At 39.6% G+C, this 12,101-nt stretch overlaps 1 protein-coding gene across 8 annotated transcripts in view; it reads right to left on the bottom strand.

The window, feature by feature from the left end:
• Positions 1-12,101, bottom strand: part of HELZ (helicase with zinc finger) — a 165,207-nt gene that overhangs the window by 123,021 nt on the left and 30,085 nt on the right. For 6 of the 8 annotated variants that reach the window (XM_084837470.1, XM_084837471.1, XM_084837472.1 and 3 more), the window contains exons 2-5: positions 10,383-10,610; positions 8,524-8,560; positions 5,225-5,349; positions 648-704 (exon numbers count right to left, since the gene is read on the bottom strand). In XM_084837470.1, the coding sequence (XP_084693596.1) occupies positions 648-704; positions 5,225-5,349; positions 8,524-8,560; positions 10,383-10,592 (429 nt within the window). In that variant the 5' untranslated portion in view covers positions 10,593-10,610. The remainder of the gene's footprint in view (positions 1-647; positions 705-5,224; positions 5,350-8,523; positions 8,561-10,382; positions 10,611-12,101) is intronic. The other 2 variants (XM_084837475.1, XM_084837476.1) reach the window with 1 other exon arrangement.

Genomic DNA, 12,101 nt, shown 5'->3' with positions numbered 1-12,101 from the left:
CCAGGTAGGAGCCAGGTGAGCCTCCTTAGGGATGACATTCCAAAGGTGGGAGGCCACAACCAAGAAGACCCTGTCTCTAGTCATCACCAACCTAATTCAAGAAGGTGGGAGAACCAACAGAAGGTCCTCCAGGGATGATCTTACTGCACAGTCAGGTTCATGTTGGAGGAGTTGCTCCTTCAGGTCATTTAAATAGTGCTCTCTACTACAGCTGAACTGGTCATTTATTTTGTTTTAAATTTCAAGGTTTTTTTTAAATGTTTTACTATGTTATTGTATTATATGGTTTTAAGTTTTGTTTTGTGAACTCCCCAGGCAGCATCAGTTATTGGGTGGTATAGAGATTTAATAAATTAATAAATAAACATACCCTAAACCTTTGTCCAGGATTCAAAGCGGCACATGCACATTGGGGTTTTTCAGACCTTACAGTACTGGAATATGTGTCACATACTTCCAAGTAAGCATGCACATGATCAAGCAGCACAGCATATCGGGCCTTTGCAGATGTGACCCTAAAGTATGCAGCATTATGTGAACAAGCCTTCTCCTCCTCTGGTACAGCAGTGAGAAAGAATCTTTCATTTCCACAAAACATGGCGCAGGTAGTCCAAAGCTGTATCCAGGAAATATATTTCTATTCTTACCTCTGTTTCAACAAGAAGTGTTTTCAGCCTTGTCAGATCTTTAGTTACCATCCCATTCTGCCAAGAAATAATGTTATCACATAATGTCCATTTGTTTTCTATGTTAGATACTAATTGCAAGATCTTTTTTCTATTTTTTTAAAACAAGGTTAGTAAAACTGTAGTCCTGAGGAGTACTGTACAATTTTCAGCGGCATTCTTTATAGCATGATATTTGGCTAAAAGCCTATCTCACATGCCATCATGTGAAAAAGAAAGTACACCCTCTTTGAGTTCTATGGTTTCACGTATCAGGACATAATAAAAATCATCTGATCCTTAGCAGGTTTTAAAATTAGGTAAATATAACCTCAGATGAACAACAACACATGACATATTACACCGTGTCATTATTTATTTTACAGAAATAAAGCCAAAATGGAGAAGCCATGTGTGAAAAACTAAGTACGCCTTATGATTCAATAGCTTGTAGAACCACCTTTAGCACCAATAACTTGAAGTAATCATTTTCTGTATGACTTTATCAGTCTCTCACATCATTGTGGAGGAATTTTGGCCCACTCTTCTTTACAGCATTGCTTCAGTTCATCGAGGTTTGCGGGCATTTGTTTATGCACAGCTCTCTTAAGGTCCTGCCACAGCATTTCAATCGGGTTGAGGTCTGGACTTTGACTGGGCCATTGCAACACCTTGATTCTTTTCTTTTTCAGCCATTCTGTTGTAGATTTGCTGGTGTGCTTGGAATCATTGCCCTGTTGCATGACCCTGTTTCGGCCAAGCTTTAGCTGTCGGACAGATGGCCTCACATTTGACTCTAGAATACTCTGGTATACAGAGAAGGTCATGGTCAACTCAATGACTACAAGGTGCCCAGGTCCTGTGGCTGCAAAACAAGCCCAAATCATCACCCCTCCACCACCGTGCTTGACAATTGGTATAAGATGTTTGTGCTGATATGCTGTGTTTGGTTTTCACCAAACGTGGCGCTGTGCATTATGGCCAAACATCTCCACTTTGGTCTCGTCTGTCCAAAGGACATTGTTCCAGAAGTCTTGTGATGTGTTCAGATGCCACTTTGCAAACCTAAGCCGTGCTGCCATGTTCTTTTTAGAGAGAAGAGGCTTTCTCCTGGCAACCCTTCCAAACAAACCATACTTGTTCAGTCTTTTTCTAATTGTATTGTCATGAACTTTAACATTTAACATACTAACTGAGGCCTGTAGAGTCTGAGATGTAACTCTTGGATGTTTTGCAATTTCTCTGAGCATTGCACAGTCTGCCCCTGGGGTGAATTTGCTGGGACGTCCACTCCTGGGAAGATTGGCAACTGTCTTCAATGTTTTCCACTTGTGAATAATCTTCCTCACTGTAGAATGATGGACTTTAAATTGTTTGGAAATGGCCTTATAACCCTTCCCAGATTGATGGGCACCAACAATTGCTTCTCTAAGATCATTGCTGATGTCTTTACTCTTTGGCATTGTGTTAACACACACCTGAATGCTCGAGACCAGCAAACTCTTGACACTTTGGCTTTCATAGAGGTGGTCACACTTGCTGATGATCAATTAATCAAGGGCATTTGATTAGTAGCACCTGGCTGCTATTTAGCCTCTTCATACCTATGGAAGCAGTAAGGGTGCACTTAGTTTTTCACACATGGCTTCTCCATTTTGGCTTTATTTCTGTAAAATAAATAATGACACAGTGTAATATGTCATGTGTTGTTGTTCAGCTGAGATTGTATTTTCCTAATTTTAAGACCTGCTAAGGACCAGATGATTTTTATTATGTCCTGATACGTAAAACCATAGAACTCTAAGAGGGTGTACTTTCTTTTTCACATGACTGTATCTGGCATCACTACAGGACAGTTTAAAATAGGGCAAAAGTACACGGAAAAATGTTTACCATCATCCAAGCTGAGTATCAGTGGGTACAAAATTGAAAAATATTTTGAGCTACATTCAGCATCATGTGAGTAGACTTCTGCTTGTGCAAACAGACTTTCCCTTCCTCTCCTCCCTCACCCCGCAGTCCCCAAGGTACCCACCAAATCTACTCCAGGGGGCTGGGGAATGGACACCACTGAAAGCAACCTTTTAAAAAAAAATAACAAGCCATGGGATATATTTTACAGCTTTAAAATGTGAGAATTTATATGGGTTGAAGGTATGAGCCATCACTTTTACTACAGAAGACAGTCTTTCTGTTTTGCTCAAGGTTCTTTTATCGCTGATAAAATGCTTCTTCCAGCCATGAAACTGTCTGCAGTGACACTCTTAAAAACAACTGATAACACTAATAGTCAAGGACAGCTCAACATTTCAGACCTGGGGCCTGGTCAGGCCAGTATTATTTGATGAACCTGAAAAAGAGGAGGGAAGTGTGCCTGAAACCCATATGCACCTTCACTCTGTCCTCCCTACCCCCATTTCCTTACAATGTCTGATGCTGCCAAATGTGAACCCCAGGCCAAATGAATTGCCAGACAGTTCGCTATTAAACAAAACATATCAGATATCAACAGATTATCTATGTCAGTGAGGTGAAGTCAAAACAAGAGACGTTTTCCTGAAAAACAATGGACCTGTGCAACTTATACAGCTATCTATATAACAAGGACATTACAATACAGGTGGCATTCTGTTTAGTACAGTTGTTACATTATATTTTGGTATCAGTAGAACCTCCAGGGTTAAGCATACAGATCACAGAATTGTATGCTTAATATTACTTCTGCATTACATAAAATACGATCAACCTTAGAATTAAAAGCAAACAAACATTATTTCTCTTACTCGACAAGGAATGTATTCTGAATATGTGTGTTCTGCTTCATAAACATCAACAAAAGAACAAGGAACTTACAATCCTTAGACCATGGATAGGGACTTGTGGCCCTCCAGATATTTTTGGACTCCAACTCTTATCAGCCCCAACAACATCTGGAGGGCTACAGGTTTCTTAGCCCTGAATTAAACTAATCAATGTATTGATACCCTCAGTTCACATGGGGCAAATTAAAAACTCTGACTGTACGAACGGAAAAGTAAACCTTACCTCAAACTTGCACAAGAATCCGTAATCTTTTAAATATAAGTAGGCCCAAAGGAATAAGATAAAGTGCAAAAAAGCATGGATGCAGAACCTGAGGCTCTCCAGAGGTTGTTGTATTCTAACTCCCATCTGGCCTAGCCAGCATAACCAATGGCCAGGGATGATGGAAGATATACTCCAACAACATCTGGAGTGTGACATATGCTCACCCCTGGCAGAAAGAATTTAATTCAAATCCTGAAGTGCATGTCTCAAGTTAGAAGTTTAACTTTTAAGACTGTGGGTTGCATCCAGAGAAAGACGAATGGAATTTCACTGGCACAATGGGGCTTTTGTAGCTCCCCAGCCTTTGCTACTGCCCCATGTGCCCCTTCAAAAGCTGCTCCTGAGGCTTGGGGGCCCCCCTGGAGCAAAATGTGATGGGGCACAGGGGCTCCAGTGGGGCAGGGAAATCTAGAGAATTCAGCAGGGCTGCTCTGCACAAGCGGAATTGCCTTCTCATTTGTGCAAGACAACTCTGGATCCAAATCTGTGGATTTATCTTTTGCTGATGAATCACCTGCAGATGAAAACTGATACTTTCAAAAGAGAATTAAACAAACAATGATTTTCAGCTATTTGTTTTAAAAAGCAAACCCTCTTTATCCTTTCCTTTCATAGGTTAATTTGATGGTAACTTATACTTTGGATCACCTTTAAAAATTATTTATGCTACCAACATGCTTTCTGCTACGTAAAGAATCCAAACAGAAAATCTTCCTGGAATTCCTTGTATCTGGAAGAGCCAGAAAGCAGCACAGTGCACCTTTCTCCAATGTAATTCAAACCAAAAAGAAGCTAAAGGGTGTGTCCACCCTCTAGTCTGTGGCCACTCTACTAGATGGGGAGTTAAAGTCAGATGGCAGAAGTAAAAGGCTTAGCAACAGAGTTTTGGAGATCCTTGATGGAGTGGAGGAAGGTAATTTAATCACCGTGAACAGTACTGAAGAGTGCTGGCCTGCAGCTCTGTCAGCAGGAACTGGTGGCAAATGAAGTCACACTGACTCTAGTCTGAGGCCAGATTAGGACAAGTGGGGTAGCGAGGGCATTTCCCCCTCAGAAAACCCAGGTAGTGCCTTCACATACTATAAAGTTTCTGGTATAAAGAACTCAACCTCTTTCAATACGAGCAGTCAGAGCGGTCTCAAACGTGAAAAATACTGTAATAAAAATGGAAATGCACATGTCTCTGCTCTGTTAATCTGCACATGGGGAAAATTCCTTGGTATTCCTTTGCAATTAAATGTGGCTAAGTATTTTTTTAATCCATGTATTTCTCTGTCTGCTGGCTCAGAGTCGTGGATGAAACTGGGACTCATGTTCCTTTTGTGTATAAACATCTGAATATTTTGATATGTTTACATCACTGAGGGTTCAAGATGAAGCAGTTTAGTCTTGAAATCTACTGATGCACCCATCGTGCTACTAATCTAAAGTACCTTAGTTTTGAAAACCACAGAGACTCAATTGTCACTTACCAGTGATTCGCCCATCAGTGACTTAGAAAGCACGTTAGATACAACCTGCAGCTTCCCTTTAAGATGCATGCAGCAAAGCACTGCACGGAAAGTGTCACCTTCCCTGTCCAGTCCTTCTCCCAATACTGCAATCAAAACCAGATTCTATTACTTCCCACAATACAACAGATGTGTAACTCCAGACAGCCCCAGTTGGTCTCACTTTAGAGAAGTAACATTTAAGGCCGCAACCCTATACACATTTATCTGGGGGTAAATTCCAATGAACTCAGTGAACTTACTTCTCAGCAGACATGTATAGGATTGTACTGTAAATCCTTTTTGGGAAATATAATTATTATAATCTTCTCCAGTTTCTTTTTCCTCACATTTTCATTGTACGCATGTCGTATTGTACTTGCTAGCTCTGCTTTGAACTTAAATGCTGTGCTATAACTAAAGAGGCCAATGCTTAGGAATTTGTCCTCTGCAATTCCTGTCGCAATGAAGAGGGCTTCCAAAATTCCACCGTTCCTCCATTTGCTCTTGTGGAACTGGTGTTCATTTCAATAAGGCGTGCACAAAAGACATTCCCAGGGAACTGTACCCAAGTCATCGACAAGATATTTACCAAAGAACAGACCCACTCAAGTCTTGTTGTGGGTTATCTTTGTTTTCTATCTGGATTGGCTTAATTTTGATAATACAAAATTAAATCAGAAGATAAATGTGTTCTCAGTTGTATATTACAGGCAATGTATTCAGTAACAAAAGCCACATTAATACAAGTGCAGGAGAGGGAAAGGTTACAGAGTTTCAGAATCACAATCTGTTTATATTATAAACACAGAACATCATCCAGTCAAAGTTAATGTACTTAATTCTCCCAAGGAAATGAGTGGGGCTTAGCAGTGCTTAATTTAGGGCTAGGTCATGTCTGTTATTTGCATAAAATCTGTATAAATAACGAAGGCACCAGATTGCAACTAGCAGAGGTATTGCACTCTATGATGTCATTTGTGCAAAACCTGGTATGAAATTAGACAGGCTGTTCTCGTTATATTTTGGGATTTAAATTAGTTAAAGGATTTCAGCTGAATCTTACCAACATGCCTAATCATAAATGAACACATGTAGGTGTCCAGAAGGGTTGTTTTGGCTTAACAGCCATTATTTGAGGCAGCCACTAACCATACTCCACCACAATAACTTTGGACTGTTTTCTCTGATAGGTTTTAGAGAATGAAAAATGTTGCAATCAATGTTTTTTCAGGTGATTATCCCTAGCACATATGTGGGAGAATACATATATGTCGTTGAAATGCATAGGTGTCTCAAACTGAAAGTCCCCTAACAACCTCAGTGGAAAAGAGTTGAACTCTGTTGAAATAGATGAGTGTTTATCAGCATATCATGCACAGTTCTTTGGGTTGCTAAAATGTATTAGGGCACAAGCCTATGAGGATAGGTGGCCACCTCTGAACTTGTAGGCGACCGCCTATCCAATGTAGGGCAGGAGAAGCACAGAGGGGATCGTCCCCTCCGTGCTTCAGCCGCCCTGCATTTGCAGCTAGACAGTCAATTTCAGCTGTCTAGCTGCAGGAAGGCTGAGCAGGGGAAGTGGCTGCTGGGCAACACATAGGATGTGTCATACCAGCGTTTCTGCCTTCCCCGCCCCAGAACCCCCTGGAATGCCCCGTTTTCGCTGCTCCACACTCCTCCAAGCGCAGAGTGCGGGGCCATTCCGAGCTGCCTGCAAGGCAGTGCTGGATGGGGGGAAGGTCGGTTCTCAGGGAATCAACCTCAGAGTACGGGCTCCGAGGTCAGTTCCCAGAAACCAACATAGCCTACGGCCATCTAGCTGCTGACTAGCGGCCATAGGATTGCTCCATTAAGGTATAAACAGTTTTCAGAACTTTTGTTTTTTTCTTAAATTTAAACAATGTAAGGAAGGTACATGCTGTTGTCTTTAAATTTTTACAAGCATTCCAATAAAAATGCCTACATAATATAACATTAAAATCACATTGTGCTTTATTTTCCCCCCTCAAATATTTCAAGTCAAATACTTGTGGTGTATGAGGAAAACAAATTAGCATGGGGTCCTTTTTTTAAGCTTTGTTGTTTATTAAATACTAGTAAAATAAACATGCTAAATTATATCACTCTCTAGGTCTTCAAAAAAATTTCCGATGCACACAGAAAATTTTCCAGTGCAAATTAACCTCGGCAAATTAGCTGAATTTTGAATCGTCCAATTCAAAATTTCTGGAAAACTGATATCACTACCTAAAAATATAAACATAATCCTCCAAATTATTGGAGTTGTGAACCTCTGGATTAAATCCATCAGATCTCCTTCTGAAACCATGATTTATTATCAACCAAGACTATTTATTGATTTATGTCTCGAAACTAATTAAATTGAAATAAATTTGCATATTACCAAAACCTCAAAAGGTGCTTTTTCAGACAGAAGTATAACATACAGTTAAATAAACAAAAGCTGCCAGCTTTTACTAGAAGGAATTTTACATGTGAAATTACAGTGACAGACTACAATCCTCAAAAAATAAAGCGTACCCTTTGATTCTCAGCAAATTAAAATGCCTTTCCACCAATTAAGCCTTAGTTGTTTAATTTTTAAGCTTTGATTAAACTACCAATTAAACCAATTAAAGCCTGTAGCCTAATTATCAGATGAGGAATTATTTAAACAGAAATCCAGATATCTGAATGAAGAGCTATTACAGCAAATGAGGGCAACAATGCCAAACTACTTGCCATATGGCAGGATTACCAGAAATGCAAATTAAGTTCAATTGTAGGTACCTAAATATGAATTTTGGGGGGACCCATCTGCCCCATGTTTATGCTTATAAAGTGATTCCTCAGTGCTAAAAACCAGTAATACAAAACCTGCACTACCCTATACAGCCTGGAGGATACCAGAGGTTTCAAAACATATACTTAAATTCAACTGACTTCAGTCTATTGTTATATCAGGGTGTTAGTTAACAATAATACTACTGAACTTTGGAGCAGAGCTGGGAGACTGAACACTGACGTCTCTTCTCAACTACTACCCATTTCCTACCATTATGAAGGTACCCTCAACTCTATACACAAAGTATAGCAAGGTTACTGTGATGTACTGCATGATCTTTTTGAAAATGGCTTTTTTTTTAATAACCCACAGCAATACTGCTGTAATGGACAAATTCTTCTCATTAGAGAAATAAATATGATATCATTTCCAAATGTTTAGAACCCACAGAACTCACTGCTATAAACTGTAAGAAATAATTAAGTCTACATACCATGCCTACAGTCCTCATCTGCCTTCCCATAGTTTTTCTGCAAAAAGAAAAAAAAAGGTAGTTAGACACAAGAGCCACAATAAGTTCATTTCTGCTTCTTAACTGCTTAAACAGAAATCACTCTAAACAGAAAATGTTATTTATTCAGCAGCATGCTGGCTGTAATCTTAAACACAGTTGAGTGTGTGGAAGCCTCACTGATTTCAGTGCAACTTATGCATGCCTGAATGTGCACAGGATTACAGCTGGTCATTTAAACTGTGGTTCAAATCCTATAGATTAATAATGAACGAGTTATCCAAGTGCGAGTCCTTAAGTAGCCAAACTGGCACCATCAATGCACAAGAGGGAAATATTAGCATGCTCGGGACAACCTCAATATTTGCGGAAGCACAAAAGACGTTTACGGAAAAAACACCTAAATGGGGGACCCCAGAAACAACTCAGTGAGGATTAAACATGTTTGGTGGCCATGGAATGCTGACTGTTGCAGTAAGGAAGAAAAAGGGGTGGTGAGGAGGAAATAGAATGGAGTATCATGGAGGAGGGCATGGCTGACCGACTGAACAGGCGCACTCCACACTAACATTTTGTTGCATGTTCCACTCGTCTAGATGTTAAATAAAAATAGAAACCTTCTTTTTGCTCAATTAAAATAACAGAATTCACATTAGAAATAAAGGACGTGTGTAAGGTCTACAATACTCTAAATTAAAATATATTACTTGTCACCCAGTCTTGTTTAAAATTTACATTACCTACCCACTTTGCAAATTACTTCACTTTGCAATAATATGTTGCCAAAACCTATAAGAACGTGTTGAACTTTAGACTGAGTGATGTCCGTGGAAGTCTTACCACTGACGTAAGTAAAGCCCCCAGAACTCTGGCATTAAAGATGCATAACATCTACGTTAAGAATTTTGCATTTTCTATATATTTTTCAACAAAAACTATTATTAAACTATTTTTTCAGGTAGTTATGAATAATTTAAAATCACATGCCCCAGTGATAAAAGTATTTATCAAAACATGTCCCAATTAGTGTTTGTTATCCCTCTTTCAAACTCCATTTTATGGAGTGTTTCTAGGGCAGGGGTAGCCAACTTGTGCCCCTCCAGATGTTTTGGCATTCAACTCCCATGATGAATCAGCTAGGGCTGATGGGAGTTTTAGGCCAAAATATCTAGAGAGTTACAATTTCCTCCCCTCTATGATTTTATTAAGAAGCTATTCTCTAAACTGTACATTTTTAAATACTTCCAATTTTGCTGTAATTTACTGCATAACTACTGGACATTTAAAATGTTTCCCTGCATGAATAGTTCAGATCTAAACTGCATTTAGATCAAATCTTGAAAGCTGTTTTATGCAGACAGTCTTGAAGTTAATTTTGTACCACATATTAAACATACAATCTCCTTCTACCCCCATCTGATATCTACCAGCACACCCACACTGATGTGCAACCCCATCCTCTCCACTTAAGCAATCACTACTCCAGTGGCAATGAAAATTAATCCATTTCCCTCTTCTCCAACTTTTTCTGCTGAACTACACAGCCACTATTTAAATAAGGCAGACTGAAGAACAGAAATCATAATATCATATTTTACACCACAAACCAGACAGCATTAGACAGTAGATACCCATTTCCCATGAAAGCTAAGAACATGGGAAGCAAGTATAGCATCCACCTCAATTATGCAGCCAAGTACACAAATATGTTAATCACAAAGATGTGGTTGCTGGGAGTAGCACAGTAGTGTGATGTCAAGAAAGGCATTTGTTTTCCATTTTTACTCATACAATAAAATTAAATTATTTTAACTTGATTCCATTGTAAACATCACACTCACGAGTTGCAAAGAAGAAGCGATTCTATAGAGAAGGCTCTCAATTTTGATGCGGTCGATTTCAGCCTGACATGCGTCTGGGAAGTGAGTGGGAGGGTATTGGCTGAGGGAAAAAAGGGCCTCCGTACAGTGCTTCACGGCCACTTCATAATCCTGCTGTCTGAGTGATTCACATGCTTGTTCACATGACTTCTCTGGTCTTCTGTCTGCCATGACTCAGCGACAGAAATCCTAATATGAATCAGGAGGGGTTTCAAATGCAGGTTAGCTGTAACACGAAAATGGTCTTTCAAAACACACCTACAGTTCCAAGTGCCTCCACCTGGCCCCTATCTACCCCACTGCTCCTATATTTTGCTAGCGCCTCTGTCACATGTTGAACAACTGCCCTTTTTCCCCATAAGTTGTCTCCTTGCACTGCACATTTGTTTTCATTCTAAAATATTGCCATCTATCTCCAAACCTCTGGGATATGGTAGACTTCACTCATATCCCCTCTTGCTACAATTATCAATATTACTTCACCAAGACATTCTAGCATTTACCTTAATTTAGTTGAAAGGGTCATCCAGAGTTAGCTGGTCATTCACCTTTAACTAGGTAGAATTTTCTAGACCTAGACCATTCCCAACAGATTCTTATATTGTCAATTTGATTTCTCTTGCACAAACTTGATATCAATTATGCTTGAAATTAATTCTGTGCTTTAAGTAACTGACAATTTTATGATTGACAGATCATGGAGTTTATATTCTAGTCTTTCACTTGTGATGCCCTTGAGAAGGGCCTGTAGCTCAGTGGCAGAGTACCTGCTTTGCATGCAGAAGATCCAGGTTTGATCCCCAGCATCTCCAGGTAGAACTAGGAAACAATACGACCAGAAACCCTGGAGAGAGGCTCTCAGTCAGAGTTGACAATACTGGGCTAGACGGACCAAGGGTCTGACTCAGTATAAGGCAGCTTCCTGTGTTTCTAAGAAGAGCTGAGGGTCTCCTCCTTTGAGCGTTAATGTTCAGTAACATCCTCCTTTCCAGTTAGGATATCTGGGAGTTTAAGGCACAATCCCCACAGACATAGAGAAAGGGGGGGGGCACTTGGGCTGCAGCAGGACAGAGCTTCTGGCCCAGGACAAGATCATGCAATCAGTGTGAGAGGCATCAGCCTCTCACACTAGATGGGAAACTGCTGGATATTAACCAATGTCAACATAGCAGAAAGGTTTCATACTTTTCTTGTATATTAGCACTCTTTGACCAAGCATGTAAATATATTTAGTTCGGTGAAAGCCAATAACTGATTTGACACACACACACACACAAAATGAAAATGAAAACCTTGTTTGTATCAGCTGTTTACTTCCTCCCCTCTAACAAACAATTCACTGTTCTCCTATGTTGTCAGCTGTAAGTATATTTTATAATGAAGTTACATTGCAATGGCACTTTTTTTAGGACTGTGAGCTAATTAAAAAACTTTTGTCGCTCTGCCTAATTAAATTAAATAAATGTTGATTTTACCAACATCTCAACAAAGGTGCCTTTTTGATATACTGAAAGACATGGGTGCTACTTACAATTTCATAAGCCAAAGCTTTCATTCACAGTTAGAAAGAAAGAGAATTTTTAATATTTTCTTTTTCATTCTCTGTTACAGCAACACACCAGAACTAAACAGGTAAATAAAAAATGTGTGCCCTTGATTTCAGCCCTCATGTATTATTAA

This window comes from Heloderma suspectum, chromosome 2 (assembly GCF_057233095.1).
Source record: "Heloderma suspectum isolate Gila_16-S chromosome 2, 16-S_ref, whole genome shotgun sequence".
Taxonomy (NCBI): Eukaryota; Metazoa; Chordata; class Lepidosauria; order Squamata; family Helodermatidae; genus Heloderma; species Heloderma suspectum.
The sequence above is the reverse complement of the archived record's forward strand: the minus strand, read 5'-3'. Positions and strand labels throughout refer to the sequence as shown.